The 16,814-nt window shown below is 41.4% G+C and overlaps 1 protein-coding gene across 4 annotated transcripts in view; it reads left to right on the top strand.

Annotated features, from left to right (window-relative positions):
• Positions 1-354: 354 nt before the first annotated feature.
• The window catches only part of SSBP2 (single stranded DNA binding protein 2), a 308,425-nt gene continuing 291,965 nt past the window's right edge, over positions 355-16,814 (top strand). For all 4 annotated transcript variants that reach the window (XM_052644049.1, XM_052644047.1, XM_052644050.1 and 1 more), the window contains exon 1: positions 355-493. In XM_052644049.1, coding sequence (XP_052500009.1) covers positions 432-493 — 62 coding nt within the window. In that variant the 5' untranslated portion in view covers positions 355-431. The remainder of the gene's footprint in view (positions 494-16,814) is intronic.

The raw sequence follows: 16,814 nt of genomic DNA, 5'->3' as shown, positions 1-16,814 counted from the left end.
AGGAGCCGAGCGCGGGCGGTGCGGGGGGAGGGGCGGCGGCGGAGGGAACAGCCAGTTGTTTAAAATCCTTCTAGAGCAGTTTCTAATTCCCCCCTTGCGCCGGGGTTCGGAGGGGGGAGGGAGGGAGACGAGCGGGAGGAGGGAGGAGAGCGGAGAGGGAAGGAGGGAGGGAACCCGGGAGGGAGGGAAGGAGGGAGGAGACTGCCGCTTAGGCTGTAGCCGCCGCCGCGCGCTTCGGCAGGCCGGAGGGAGTCGCGGGGGGGAAGGCCTGTCAGTCTCGTGCGTTGCCTGGGCGAAGGGGGCGGAGCTTTGGCGTGGGGCGGCCAATAGTGGGGGTGGCTGCGTGGGTCGCCATGGGGACGGGGCTGTTCCCGGGGAGGCTGTGATGGGTTGACAGGTGCGTGACAGTGGGAGCTGCTCTCGGCACAAGCATGTACGGCAAAGGCAAGAGTAACAGCAGCGCCGTCCCGTCCGACAGCCAGGCCCGGGAGAAGTAAGTGTCTCCGCTTCTCACCCACCTCCGCCTTCTCACGCGCGCACACACACACACACACGCACGCACTCGCACACTCTCTCGGAGACACCCAGACACACAGACACTCTCTGCCGGGGGAGAGCCGGGGGGTGGGCTGGCAGGGGGAGGGGTGCGCGAGGTGGGGGGCGTGCGGTGCTGGGAGCGGCTGTTTCCCAGGAGGGGCTCGCGCGGGGCTGGCGGCCGTGGGGTCTGGCGGGAGGGAGGGAGCGAGTGTGTCGGGGGGCGGCGGCGGTGCCGGTGGCGGGGATGGAAACTTGTTTGGGTGATTGAGGGAAATAACCCGCGGGTTCACCTTCTCGCAAAGTAACTTTGGAGCTGGGGTCCGGGGCTGCGGGGAGCGGAGAGCCTCCGGGGGTAGAGGTTGGGCGAGAGGGGGCAGCTGCGTGGAGGAGGGCACGCGGAGGGAATGTGGGTGTTCGGTGGGGGCGGGCCGGGGTCGGGGCGGGCTGCTCGAGGGGCGCCGCGGCGGGGGCCTCGGGCGCCGGGGCCGGTTGCGCCTGGCGAGGCGAAGGCAGCGGGGCCGGGCGCGCGGCGGGCGGAAGCCGGGCGTGGAGCGGCCGAGCGGGGCCCCGCTGGGCGCGGAGACGCGCGCGGGGCGCGGAGGGCGTGTGCGGGGCGTGGGCTGGGTGGGCGTCGGGGCTTTCCTGGTCCGGAGGAGGGACGCCGCGTTCGCAGCCCTGTGTGCCTCGCAAGCCTGGGGCAGGGGGCGTCAGGGGCGCCGCTGAAGTTTGGGAGTCAAAGGACCGAGTTCCCGGGGAGGAAAAGTGTGCTGGCGAGAAGCGGGAGCTGCTGGGGTAGGCTGGCGTTTCTGCCGCTCGCAGTCGACCCAACTCGGCGGCGGAGGCGGCGGCGGCTGGAGAACTTTTTTTTTTTTTTTGGAGACTTGCAGCCTCCCAAACGTAGAGGGCCGTGGCGGTCCGGGCGGCGAGCGGGGGTCGCGGGGCGCAGAGGAGTAGCGGTGGGGGCCGCGGCCGCTGGCGCGAGGAGGGCTGTCTGCGGTGGGGAGGGGGCAGTGGTCCGAACCCGGACTTGCAGGAAGGGTCGAAGCGTGGAGACGGGGAGGAGTTAGTTGTTCGGTCGGTGTGGCGAGGAGATACAGGTGTTAACTCCGGTGGGAGCCCAGGGGAGGCTGGCGAGAAAAGAGCCCCTCCCGGCCTGGGATGCCACCGTCACGGCACGCTGCGAAGCAGGGTTGTTTGCTTCTATTCTTATGTGCTTGTAACGGTGATTTGGTTGTTACTAAAAATGAGAGCGCATAGTGACTGTGACCACTGAGGAAGAACCCCTCTTTTCTGTGCAGCAGTTCTTATGGTGATTCCCACTAACCACCTCCATTCTGAGGATGAGGCGTATCCCTGTCATTGGACGTGCTCTGCCCTTCCGAGGACTTCAGACTGGAGAAAAGTCTGAGAGCATCTCTCAAAAGCTACTTTAGTCACCTTGCACAAGGAAATAGCTGAGTAAATAAAAACCCAATGTGCAGAAACTACCGGGTTTGCCTCCTAGTTTTAGGCAGTTAGTAGTCTTCTGAAAGTTTCTTGTGCCCTAGGGTTGGGAACATTGGCTAATCTTTGTGTTGGCAGCAATAAACGCAATTCCTATAGGATTTAGGGGCGGCCTTGGCGTATCAAAACAAACCAAAAAAAGATACTCCCCCCTACACCTCCAAGGTATTTTCTGAACTGTATTCAGGATCTTGTTGCTGTGACAAGGAGTATGTAAAAGATTTAGCATTATAGGTTGGTTAAGAGATAGCAAGTTACTGGAATTGAAGTTTTGAGATAGCGTAATTTGTGTGCGTTTATCATTTAGTGGCAATATATCTGAGAAAATAGAAACATTTAGGGAAGATGTTTTAATGATTACAGAGTATTTGGATTTCATATGTTTGGGAGTGAAGGAATTGAAATGTGTATTGAGGTATATCTTAAACGTATTTTCAGGGTGGTTGAATTTGAGAATCCAAATTTTGGGTTTTACTTGAACTTCCAGGGATGGCTGAATTTAATCTATGTTATGATAACTTTGCAAAAAAAAATTTTCAAAGCATCTAGCATAATAATGAGGAAGTTGAACCTGGTGTGTCTTAAGTCCTTTCTAGCTCTAATTCTGTGGTTATGTCATGAAAACAAATAATTGCCATTTTGCTGTCAAGTCTACCAAACTGAACACCAAGTAACATCTACCCTTGTAAGCCAGGTGGTGAGAGTTCTGCTAGATGGTGCTATTTGATTTAAATAAATTTCTTCCATTCATTATAATTGGCAGCAGGAATCCTGGATTGCTTTGCCTCACGGACTAAATATAGGTAAAGAGGCCACTTTTGGAGAATTGACAATGACCATTCTGAGTTAACTGTTGTTGCATTAATTTCTAGGCGAATGTTGTTTGAATCTAAGACAAATATTGAGGTAGACTCTGTTTGATGCAATAAGTTTCATTTTGCTAGAAGAGTTGATCTGATTACTCATTTTTTGCCCTTTCTGTGTACTTGGGACTTTAATGGCCCTGTTCCACAATAACCTACTGACTTCTGAAGATAGGTGTCTTGAAGTTGTCTTTAAAATGGTATCACCAGATTAAAAAAAAATTTTTTTAAGGAGGCAGACCTCAAAAAGTGCCTGAGTGAAGAATGTTCTTTTATATAGCAAATTAGAATTCTACTGACCTTAAAAGTCACAGAAGTAATGTTTTTCAGTAATGAATATGTAAACATTTTACAATAAAAACATCCTGAAAAATGAGTCATCATTAAAAATAATGGCATGTACATAAAATAAAAATACTGGTTTTATAATCCATCAAGAAATACCATTTTCTTATAAGTTCATAGAGGAGAGCAGACAGGCCCTTATCTATATTATATCTTTGCTTTCTCTTTCATTAAGTCACTATATGGGATACTTCAAATTAATTTGTAGATTTTATGCAGGTTCTATATTTTCACTATACACTTCTGAACATAAAAATGACTAGAGTCAGGTTAATTACTGATTTCATTGTTTTAAAAGCCAGACGGATCAAGTCTATACAGAAGTTTGGATTAGGTTTAATTATAGACAGGGTGATTGAAAACCGTTGGAGGGAGGAGGGATGTTTGTGTAGAAATATAAATTCTGATCCTGTTAGGTCATTTCCCCCTTTAGCAGGCTTTCTTTGTAACATTGTACTGCAGTCTCAATTGCAATTAAGAAACTATGCAATTGGATGTTTAATATCTGCCTTCCTCTAAAATGTAAGTTTCTTGAGGGCAAGGGATAATACTTCTATTTCTTCTCTGAGGTGTCCTTGACATTGAATAGTTTCAAATGTCAAAAGCACCAACTAAATACTGTTGAATAGATGAAGATGTTAGATTCAAGGGCATTTTTTCAATGTGAAAAAAAAATTTTCAGTGACCTTCAAAATAAGGACTTTGAAAGTTTGAATTCCATATTCTCTAGCTTAAAAATAACTGATAACAAAAGAGTAATCATTATTTAAATTGTCATTCTGTGTGTAAGTCACCGTGTTCTGCACTTTATTTTTTCTAATTCTCCCATCAATTCTGCAAGATACTGATTTGTTTTTTCTCCATTAAAGAAATAAGAGAACTCTTGACTAGTTGAGTAACTTTGCCCAGAGGTACACTACTGGCTGGGTTTCTAACAAAGATATCTCTGCTTAAAATCTGTAGTTGAAGATGAAAGATACATTTTTTTCACTATCCTAGTTTGCCTTCTTGATTTAGGGTAGATTGCTACAGATTTAGGGAACAGCTTTACATAATCAGATATAACAGACTTTAAATATTTGATCAGATATGTAGTCTTTACCATTGGTGCACCTTATGCTGATACCTCCATTTTGACAGATTGCAGACATGTGTGTGGTGTGGGGAAGACAAATTTTAGGAGGGAAAGTTGAAAGCCTAAAATAATGAAACATTCTTGTTTCTTGAGATTTTTTCCTTCTGGAACTTTTGTGTGATCATTTAAGTTTTAAAATTAGACATTGTAGTGAACAAGTTATATATGAAATGTTGCTGAATTTTAGACCACTCTATGCCACCACTGCCACAGAAAGAGTACCTAGCACCTGCAAATTGATGAGTGAGATACTACTTTTTGTTAAACTAATTTCTTCTTTAAAATTATGTAATAGCACAGAAAGATGAATGTGTTATAAAACAACATTGAACAAAGATACTAAATAGTGACATTAAGTTAAACTTGTCAGAAATTATAGAAATCTGTACCTTTGACCCTGGGCTGTGAGAAGTAACTTTGGTTTTTAAACTATGAAGACAACATAAACTCATTTTTAAGTGGTTAAAAATCTAATGATCATTTAAGTATGATTTCACATAGACTGCCATGATTATGCATGAAATAGAATTTAGTCAAATGAATTTTGGAAATTTGGAAAAAACAATAAATACTACTCCATATGAGAGAGTTTGTAGATATTAGCATCAGCATGACCTCTTTTTTGTTATTAAATTTCCCCCCTAAAAATGGTAAACTTTTCTTCTTCCTTCCTTCCTTTTTTTCCTGAAGGAAATAAGGCAAGTGAAATAATACAGATCTTTCAGAAACTTGATTGAGAAGCAGTTAATTCATTTAACACAATTCAAGATTTCTAAAACCAATGAAGGACTACCTTTATGGGGATTAAATTTTCTGTACGATATTCAATTGACTCTTCCCTTCTCAATCCCCAGGATGTTTCCTCCAGAATAACTTGTATCTGATATGTCAGCTCTGGGAGCCTTACTTATGATCGATCTCCTTTCCATTATTTTAGAAGTATCCAAAAAATGATTTTTTTTGAAGGAACAAATCTAAAGAAAAAAGTGTAAGATGTTGAGAGTTAACTTTTAGTATTGTTTATTTAGAGGTTTATTACTCTTAGAAATAGTAATAATGTTGAGATGTATTTTTTCAGAGCTGTGAAAGAGAAAAAAAACAGGTTTATTTCCACACCCTACAGCCAGTTTGCCATATAAATCCAATTTAGGGTGAAAAAAATTAAGTTTTAGTTACTTTGCAGTAGTGAACTAAATGCATCTTACATCTTCAGTTACTACCAGAAAATAGAATTATTTTGTTTTAAAATTGAAACATACGCTGTAGACAAGGATTGGAATACCGAGGTTGCTGTTTATTAACACTCCACCCCAATAGTTTAGAATTAGAAGTAAAATTTGGGGAATTTAGAATGTTCTCCCTTCCATAGAGATCACAACTGTTACATTAATGTTGGGACATAAGGTTGAGGCTTAATGTACTAGACTTTAAAGACGGGAAACTACTAAGAATGTTTAATTTAAAATATATATTGAAGATAATTTTATTCTGTAATATGTGGGATTATTCCCTACTATTGTGTGTACTTTATTGCTTTGACGTTGGTATGGGAAGGATAGAAAATATTTGTGTACTAGTGATGTATTGTTGGTTAGTAAGCCTCTGTAAACATGCTAAAATATTACTTTATTAATAACTTACTGCTTATCAAAGGAAGGCCTTAAAATAGCACTGGAGCAATAGAATAAGATATATTTTGAAATCTGAAAAGAGTTTGGAATTAAAAAGCAAGTGGTTATATTTGGATTTTAAAATTTGCTTGTCAGATTTTATATATGTTTTACATATGTAACATCTATTAATGTAATTCATATATACAACTTAACATGAGTTGGACTGTGAGTTATTTGACTATACTACTAAAACCCTGTGTATATGCTAAAGAGTGATCCGAAAGGTGGTCTGCCAAGATTTATATCCTACTTGTTTTCAGTAGTACAGAAATAGTAGAGGCTATTCTTCCCTGAACTATATATCTCAGTCACTGTGTGAGATGTTGAAAAACAGGTAGAAAAACCAGGGAAGAATAGTGTTTTTCCAGATAACTTCTAATAGCTGTAGAAGTTGCTCAAATTTTTATTGGTCATAATGGGTAACTGGTAATTTTTGTCAGAGTGGGTTAGTAAAGATTTTTGAGAAGTGGTGCTAATAATGTTTTTGTAATATTGACAGAACCAGAAATTTATCTGAGCTCACAAGAGCCTGGGCATTTCCAGGCAGTGAAGGAATTAATATTTGTTCTTTGTTCCTCTTTAAAAGAGACACTTCAGTTGGTGTCACTTCTTAAGTAGTGACAAAACCACCTTCATATTTTACTTTAAGAATTTTGATTGTTCTGTTTCATGTAGGACCCATACACCTTTCCAATAGTAATGAGCCATCAACATTTTAGATCACAATTCAGCGGGAGTGAGCTTAAACCAATGACCTGGAAATCTATTTTTGATCTTCTGTGTTAATTTTGCTTCATGGCGTATCAAACAAGTAGTTGAGCACAGAAAAAAATTGTAGAAACTGATAACGCTTTTTAAAAAAAAGAATTTCTTGTAATTGTGTCTATAACATAGATTTAGTTACTAACATATTATACATTTGTAGTTAGTGTAATCTACTTCCCTGGTGGCTCACATGGTAAAGAATCTGCCGTGATGCAGGAGACCTGGGTTCAATCCCTGGGTCAGGAAAATCCCCTGGAGACATGAATGGCTACCCACTCCTATATTCTTATCTGGAGAATTTCATGGACAGAGGAGCCTGGCAAGCTGTAGTCAATGGGGTTGCATAGAGTTGGACACAACTGAGCAACTAACACAACACAAGCCATCTCAAAATACTAATGAAATATTTGTGAAGATAAGAAGAGTAGATGAAAATTTTTATTTAGTTCTGTGTAAGTCAAGGGAGGAGTTGATGCCAAAAACAGAGTCTCACCTGAAATTAATATGATTATTTTTCTTTAGTGATCTGATATTTACCTTGATTAATCTTGTTTTTACCTACTTCAAACTTGAGGGAAAAAACCAAATCTTCTTTACTAATATAAAAAAGTAAAGAAAGTGAATGAGTAATCCTGTTAAAAATGATTTTATTTAAACAGGATTAAAATGATTTTTTTTTTTCTGTAAAATAACACAATCCCAAATACTACATAAAGAGTTTGTGGAGTTTTGTCATAGAAAGTTAAATGTTTAATAGCAACAGTAACAGCAGATGCTGTCGTTTGAGTATTTGTTTATATTTGCCACATTACTTGGGACTTTCCAGGTGGTACAGTGGTAGAGAATCTGGCTACCAAGTGTGAGTCGTGGGTTTGACCCCTGGATGGGGAAGATCCCCTGGAGAAGGAAATTGCCTGGAGAATTTCATGGACAGAAGAGCCTGGCAAGCTTCAGTCCATGGGATCCCAAAGAGTTGGACGTGACTTAGTGGCTGTGCACTTTAGTTGCATTGTCTCATTTAATCTCAAGAATCCGCTAGACTGTAGGTGCTGCTTTCTGTTAATGTTACAGGAGAAACGAGAGACTTAGGAGATTATTGTGTTTTTGGTAAGGAAGGAAAGTGAAAGTGAAGTCGCTCAGTCGTGTCTGACTCTTTGCGATCCTGTGGGCTGTAGCCCACCAGGCTCCTCCGTCCATGGGATTCTCCAGGCAAGAATAGTGGAGTGGCATGCCATTTCCTTCTCAGGGGATCTTCCCAACCCAGGGATTGAACCCAGTCTCCCGCATTGCAGGCAGACACTTTAACCTCTGAGCCACCAGGGAAGCTTTTGGTGGCGGGTATCAAAACGAGAGATAGAAAATGGCTTAACTGGTCAGGGCTTAAGAAATTCTCATATAACAGGATGTCTAGAAGAGGTAGTTTCTGCGCTGATTTAGACTCAAGAACACCAAGAGATCAGCTTCTCTGCCATCTTCATTTTTTCCCTTCCATGAATGCAGTGTCCCTGCAACAGGTTCCCAGAGTCACTTCCTCATACAACCAAGTATAAACGTAGGAGAAGGGGTAAAGTTTTTCCTTTATGTCTCATTAATCAGAGAGAAAAGCTTCTTCTTGAGGTACTTAGCAGATGTCTTCTTATGCTTTATTGAAGAAACTATTAGGTTCCCTCCGCTAAACCAGTTACTGGGGACGGTAATGGGATAACCATAACTGACTGAAATTGGTCATCGCCAGGCTGGGAACATTCCTCCCTTGTATCTGAACTACCTAAACACAACTGGAGGTCTTTGGCAAGGAAGATGTATCTTGAAGATATGGAGAGAATGAAATGGGTCCTTGCCTTATGGAACTTACTTTCAAGTTTGAAAGAGAAGCACGTAATAATAAACAAGTAAATATTGGAACATCTTATGGAATAATCTGAATGAATCTTTTGGCTAACCCAATATATACAGTAGGCAATTTTAGATAGAAGTGCTAAAAAGGTAATAAAGTAGTGTAATTGTAATATAGAGAATGACTGGGAGGCTGCGTTAGATTGGGTGGTTCAGGGGAGACCTGAGTAAGTAGAGACCTGAGTAATATTGAGAGTCAGTCATGAGAAGATTTGGGGTTCGAGCATTTTAAACAGGCTAAACTACCATTGAGGTAACCTCTCAGCATCAGCATAATTGCTCAAGGATATATAAAATATGAGTCAAAATTGGGATAAGAAGCTATGCTTCCTAGAGTCTGGTTTTAGTTCTTATTGAGCAATTGGGTGGTGAGTTTAGTTTGTATGTCTTCCTAAATAATAAGGTTGCCTATCTTTTAGCTTCTGAACCCCAGGGATACAGGGATATAGTTGTTCCTAATGAAGGGAGTGGAACATTTGGCTTTTATAATATTATTGATGGAAGAAATATTTAAGATTTATTGAACAGTTAAGGCTGGTTGGTTTGAGAAAGGAGGGTACAACTGGATAATTATTTCTCATCCATTTCCTATATTGGATAAGACCCCCTTACTGTGCTTCATAGCAACCTCTACTTTTCGTTTTTCATGTTGTCACAAATTTATGGATCATTTGTGTGATGTTTCGTTTAATGTCTCATCTGGTTAGGTTGGAAGTTCCCTGATGAGAAAGAACCATGGGCATTGTCTTCACCACTGTAGTCTTACTGCTTAACACAGTGCTTGGAGTTCTGATTAGCTATTTGTGGAATTAATGGATCAAGGATGTAACTGGTTATAAATATATCACAACAGGATGTCACTATATTTAGCTCATTTTCTCCCCAATATTTCTAACATTTAGAATCAGGATTAGTATGTAGTTCCTAAAGAAGAGTCTTCTCTAATATAGGCGTTTAGTGCCTTCTGTGGCTTTCAGAACTATAGGAGATTACCTAGTTGTATCAGTGTGAAATACATGTACATTTTTAGTATGAATTTTTGATAGAATAGTCTTTTTGTGTTTCAGCAAATTAATACTATAAATGGAATTATGCTTTAGAGTTTCAAGGCATTTTAATGTGCTTTATTTAAATCTCTCAATAATTCTATGAGTTAGGTGGTAATTCCCATTGACTGTAGAGCTTTGTACATGGAAATTGACTTACCCAACTGTGGTAATATAGGTAATACACGGCAGAGTTTAGTCATATTTAGATTTTTTTGGTTCCTAGGTCAGTGTTTGTTTCATTATACTACAGCTGCCTCTTTTAAAATAAGAGATTCATATATATTTTAAGAAAGCTTAAGTATGGATTTGATTGAATGGAGAATTGTGGACTAGAAGATAGGTAAAAGTTCATGTCAATACTTCAAGTGAATATATCAATACTTTAAGTGAAAAATATTGTTACAACGTGGGTTATACAGAATCCTATATAATTACTTAACTCCAAAAGTGCTACACCATAAGTAAAATCTGTTATTTATTTGAACTTCATATGCTTTTGTTATATAAATTGATTGGTTTGGGATTTGGAGGTAGTTTGGATTTCTAGTCTGTGAAGATTTATGCTAATTTAGGTTGATGAACTCTATTCTTTTGCCAGTTAGGTTCAATTTGGAGAGCTGAGGTAGTGTTTTTTTTCCTTCTGTGCCTCTCTCCAATAAGGGAGAGAACTTTTTTTGATATGGATTATTGATAGAATATTCTTTTCTTATTTTTGTGTTTATGGTTGTAAATATATATATATAAATTATATATAACATTTACCACTTTAACCATTTTTAGGTGTACATTTCATTTTTTCACAATGTTATGTGCTATTTGTCATTTATAATTGGATTAAAGTTATGTGATGATTACCCTCTATCAGTGCATTTAAGCAGTAGCTATTTATTAGGAAGCTATTAAAGGTTTTTTAATAAGCATTTTTTTCCCCTGGAATCAAACTGAGGGACTGATAATATTCTTTCTTTTAGACATGTTGTAATGAATAAAAAAACACCAGGCTTCCCTGGTGGCTCAGACGGTAAAGAATCCAACTGCAGTGTGGGAGACCTGAGTCCCATCTCTGGGTTGGGAAGATCCTCTGGAGAAGGGAATGGCAACCCACTCCAGTACTCTGGCCCGGAGAATTCCATGGACAGAGGAGCCTGGTGGGCTACAGTCCATGGGGTTGCAAGGAGTCAGACACAACTGAGCAACTTTCACACAATGAAAAAATTTCAGCGAGGCTTTTTTTTTTTTTGCCATAAAATACTTTTACACAATATACGTATGTGTGTGTATATAGTGGTTATTAAGCACATTCACATTGTTGTGCAGGATCATCACCAGCCCTCTCTAGAACTTTTTCATCTTCCCAAACTGAAACATTGTATAACTCCCCATTTCTCCTCCCCCCCAGCCCCTGGCAGTCACCCTTCTGCCACAGTGATTTGACTCTTCTGGATACTTTGGTGGTGGTTTTGTCACTAAGTTGTGTCCGACTCTGGTGGTTTAGTCGGCAGGTCGTGTCAGACTCTTGCAACCCCATGGACTGTAGCCAGCCAGGCTCCTCTGTCCGTGGGATTTCCCAGGCAAGAATACTTGTGTATGTATGTGTGAAAGTCGCTCAGTCGTGGGATTTCCCAGGCAAGAATACTTTGTGTGTGTGTGTGTTTGTAAGGTGCCCAGTCGTGTCCGACTCTGTGACCCCATGGACCGTAGCGCCTCAGGCTCCTCTGTCCATGGGGATTCTCCAGGCAAGGATACTGGAGTGGGTTGCCATGCCCTCCTCTAGGGGATCTTCCCAACCCAGGGACTGAACCCAGGTCTCCCACGTTGCAGGCAGATTCCTTACCAACTGAGCCAAAGTATAATTATGCAATGTTTGTCTTTTTTTATCTGGCTTTTTTATTTGCTCACTTAATCCATTCACTAGCTTCATAAAGTTTATATAAAGCCCCATTTTACATAGGGGGAAACTGAGTCTCACTGAGGTTATATACTTTGTCCAAGGCCAGGTAGTAAATTGTATAGTATGAATTCAGACCCAGGTTTCTGAGTCCACTGCCGATTTTAAACATCTTGCTTCAGTGTGTTTTATTGCCTCATATGGGAAAAAAAATAATGGAAGTCACGAGGGTAGTTGGGGGGGGGGGAGAATTGCTTGGATAGTTCTCTTTACACATATCCATTTTTACCTGGGGTTGGATGCATTGAAGAAGAAAGAGGTTAAGGAAGAAGGTTAAAGAAAACATTTTACAGCTGCTAAAAAGGTGGGCAGAATTATAGCTACCCAAAGTGGTCCCTCCACACATAGCTCCAAATTTGTTAGCTGGTATCTGAGATTTAACAATTTGGATACAATGCTTCTCAGAGAGGACGATGCCAATTAAGAGTTCAGATTATATTTTCAGGTAGAGCTGTTTCTCCATTCTTTCTGTATCTAGAGGCAAAGTAATCTGGAATGAATTACTTTACTTGGTAAATTTTAGAGACAGAAATAAGTAGAATATGTAATGTGTAGAAAAAATGCTTTCTCCTCTAATTATGAGTTTCCTTTCATTCTCTCTTCTACCCAACATATGGCCTGTTGGTTTCTTTTTTTTGTTTTTGGACTAGGGCATCTGGAAAGTTCCATGTGGTCTAGGAGCAATAGTACAACCATATTGAGTCTATTACATAGTAATTTCTATAGTACTGACTATTGGAGAAAATAGAAACAATTCCTTTGTTTCACTTTTCACAGTGTCATGTGCTATTTGTCATTAAAATGGGATTAAAATTATGTGATTATTATACTCTATCAGTGCATTTAAGCAATAGCTGTTATTAGGAAGCTATTAAAGGTATTTCAATAAGCATTTTTCCCCCTCAAACTGAGGGACTGATACTATTATTCTTTCATTTAGAAATATTGTAATGAAAAAAACTTCAGTGAGGATTTTTTGTTTTTACCATAAAATGCATACATTTACACAATATATATGTTTGTGTGTATATACTGGGAATAGTTTTCAGGTAGAAGTTCATCTTGGGAAATGACTTACTAATTCATTTTTAATTCAGATTGTTACTCAGTCAGTAAATTGGATTCAGGGCCAAAAAGATTACAGTATAGGCAAGTTTTTAACTAAAACTTTAAATGATGTTTCCATTTCTTGTCTTTGTGTTTTTTCCCCAATCAGCACCTTGGATTTTTACTATGATAGGCTAAATAATGGCAACTCAAAGATGGCCACATCCTAACCCTTAGAACATGTGACTGTGTTACCTAGGAGATGAACTTTGCAGATATGACTAAGTCGAGGATGTTGGATGAAGGATCTTGAGATGGGTTACTTCCTCCCTAGATGATCTGCATGAGCTCAGTGTAATCACGTGGGCCCTTGTAAGAGAGAGACTAGAGGTTCAGAGTCAGGCAAGGCCATGTGGTGACAGAAGCAGAGAAGGGGATTGGGAATGCTGCCGGTTTTGAAGGGAAAGGGTAAGACCAGCGGCCAAGGAACGCAGTCATCCTTAACAAGCTAGACAAGGCAGAAAATGGATTCTAGACCCTTGAGAAGAAACAGAGCCCTGCCAGCACCTTGATTTTAGTACTTCTGATCTCCCGTATAGAAGATAATAAATTTGTGTTGTTTCAAGCCATTAAATTTATAGGAATCTGTTACACACATTCTCTCTCTTAGTCGCTAAGTTGTGTCTGACTCTTGCGACCCCATGTACTGTAGCCCGCCAGGCTCCTCTGTCCATGGGATTCTCCAGGCAGGAATACTGGAATGGGTTGCCATTTCCTTCTCCAGGGGATCTTCCCGACCCAGGAATCGAACCCAGGTCTCCTGCATTGCAGGCAGTTTCTTTACTGACTGAGCTATGAGGGAAGCTAGCCATAGGAAACTAATATACAATTTTTGCACCCACAGAAGAATCTACTGTGACCATATTAAGCTGGAAGTACCAAGCTATATCCAGGGTGAGGCACAGGCAGTTTTTTTTCTTTTGGTTTTGGATTGGGAAATAGTTAATATAAAATTTCAGTTTTTTGTTTTGTTTTCCAGTTTTTGAGATGTTGTTGACATACAGTATGGATAAGTTTAAGATGTGTATTGTGATTATTGGATATATGTACATTAGTTTGGAGAAGGAAATGGCACCCCACTCCAGTGTTCTTGCCTGGAGAATCCCAGGGACGGGGGAGCCTGGTGGGCTGCCGTCTATGGGGTCGCACAGAGTCGAACACGACTAAAGCGACTTAGCAGCAGCAGCAGCAGCAATGTTAGTTGATGCCAAAAAATGATGTTGATGCTTTTCTGTAAGATGGGGAATCATTAACAAGTGAGTCCATGATATAGCAATCACTGTCTAAAGTGCTGCTAGTTAGTAATATTTCTGTGTTTGTGTTAGATCCCCAGTAGGATAGCTCCCTTAAAAGAACATGTGAAGAGAGTTTAGTGAAGGTATGTGCACGATTAAAACTCGCTAGGGATGGATTAACACCCAGGGGTTAGGAACAAGAGAAGCTTTTCCCCTCTCCAGTCTGAGGGGAAAAGAGAGAGAGCAGTTACTAGAATCCGGTGAACATTGTGGTCATTGTTGAAGGGCTCCCCTCCTGGAGCTGCGGTTTTATGATGGGGACCACAGCCACGTCAAGCCCACTGTCAACAGAGGCTGGGGGCCTGGCGGGGAGGGGCGCTTCTTTCTTCTCCTGCTCTCTGATTGGTCAGTGCCGCCTCTCTGTAGAGCTCAACCTGGAGCCATCGGGTAAGGGAGCTGAGGTGATGAACTCGGTAGAGATCTGCCCTGTGTTCAAGTTCTGAATTTTTATAGATTTGAAGTAAGTCTTTCAGTTCTTCGTATACAATGCCCTGACAAAACAGAGCTCTTTAAAAAATTGGGTTTGGTCAAAATAGCACTTAAAATTAGTTTTTAGAACCTGTTTAAGGACTTCATGGGAATAAGCAGTGGCTCAGATGATAAAGTGTCTATCTACAATGTGGGAGGCCTGGGTTCAATCCCTGGGTCAGGAAGATTCCCTGGAAAAGGAAATGGCAACCCACTCCAGTACTCTTGCCTGGAAAATCCCATGGACGGAGGAGCTTGGCGTGGGCTACTGTCCGTGGGGTCACGGAGTCGGGCACGACTGAGCGTCTTCACTTTCACGACTTTATGATACTGTAAATTTGTATACATTTTATGAGATAGGGATACTATTCCTTCTGCTTTCTGCTATCTCTAATGCCTTTATTCACTTAAATGCTCACTGTCTCCCATAGGTCAGTCTCTGTTGAGCCTTCTGTCAGATCTGAATAACAGCACTCTCTGCCCACTGGGACTCACTGTCAGGGGAGGCTCACTACCAGTGCTCACCACTCTGGGTTACACACACTGTCATGGCTCTGCAGAGTGTCTGTGGAAGTTCTGCAATAGGACATTGCATCCAGCCAGAAGTTGTGGCACACCCAGGAGATATTTCCAAGAGGATGTTTATTAAATGAGAAATAAGCATTAGCCAAATTGGGAGAGGGGACAAATAAAAGAGTATTTTAGGGAGAGAGAGAGAAATACGTACAGAAACATGAAGGCATTACAGAATATGGTGAACTGCAGCAAGTTGCAGGTGTGGAATATGGGCTTAGTTGTTTCACAGCACGTGGGATCTTCCCAGACCAGGGACCCATGCGTCCTGCATTGGCAGGCAGATTCTTTACCACTGAGCCACCTGGATGTGCTGTTGAGGAATACTCTTAACAGAAACTGTTTCATTTGCTTAATTTTATTTTTTATGTAATTTGAATGGAGAAGGTGATGGCACCCTACTCCAGTACTCTTGCCTGGAAAATCCCATGAATGGAGGAGCCTGGAAGGCTGCAGTCCATGGGGTTGCAAAGATTTGGACACGACTGAGCGACTTCACTTTCAGTTTTCACTTTCATGCATTGGAGAGGGAAATGACAACCCACTCCAGTGTTCTTGCCTGGAGAATCCCAGGGACGCGGGAGCCTGGTGGGGTACCGTCTATGGGATCACACAGAGTTGGACACGACTGAAGCGACTTAGCAGCAGCATATAATTTGAAAGGTTACTTTTCATTTTAAGTTATTACTAAGCATTGGCTATATTCCCTGTGTTATACAATACATCCTTGTAGCCTTACACCCAGGAGTCTGTACCTCCCACTTCCCAGCCCCTATATGCCCTTCCCACATCCTCCCCACTGGCAATCACTAGTGTGTTCTCTATATCCAACAGGAACTATTTCCAGAACAAAATTCAATGACAACTTGATCAGGGAAATGAGCAATTATATATATATATATATATTTTTTTGTTGTTGTTGTTTAAAATTTTACTTACTTACTTTGGCTGTGCCGGGTCTTCATTGCTACATGGACTTTGTCTGGATGCAGCGAGCGGGGCTCCTCTCTGATTGTGGTTCGCAGGCTCCTCATTCCGGGGCTTCTCTTGCTGTAGAGTGTGGGCACTAGGTGCTTTGGTAGTTATGGGGGACATGCTCAGTTGTTCGCAGCAAGTGGAATCTTCCCAGACCAAGGATCAAACCTGTGTTTCCTGCATCGGCAGGCAGATTCTTTACCCCTGAGCCACTAGAGAAGCCCTAAGATAAGCGATTTTAAAGCAGAAAAGTTACATCATCTGAGGTACATTTTAGAATAATTATTCTGAAAGTAGTATGGAGGCTGGGATAAAGGGGGAGCGATATTGGGAAGCTGTTGTAACAAATTAACTGCTGTAATAATACACCATATTCTACACTACTGGCAGTCCAATGGATGTCTTAAAATGTAGAATACGTAGGACTTGGTAGCTTAAATGTGAAAAATGAGGGTTTTTAAGGCTGTAATTTTGTATAGAAATTTCAGTCAGACTTCAGGGGACTACAGGAGGAAGAGGAGATAGATTTATTAAGAAGGAAGATGATATGTTCAATTTGAGATGCCTTTCAGACCTAGAAATGGAGTGCTTTAGGGGGAATTTAGATATGTAGTTCTTGAGCTGGTTGGGCATTGAGGGGACAGATGTCTAGGCTAGAGATATGGAATTGAGAAAGTATGGG

Source organism: Budorcas taxicolor, chromosome 7 (genome assembly GCF_023091745.1).
Source record: "Budorcas taxicolor isolate Tak-1 chromosome 7, Takin1.1, whole genome shotgun sequence".
NCBI lineage: Eukaryota > Metazoa > Chordata > Mammalia > Artiodactyla > Bovidae > Budorcas > Budorcas taxicolor.
This window is presented reverse-complemented; position numbering and strand designations above follow the sequence as displayed.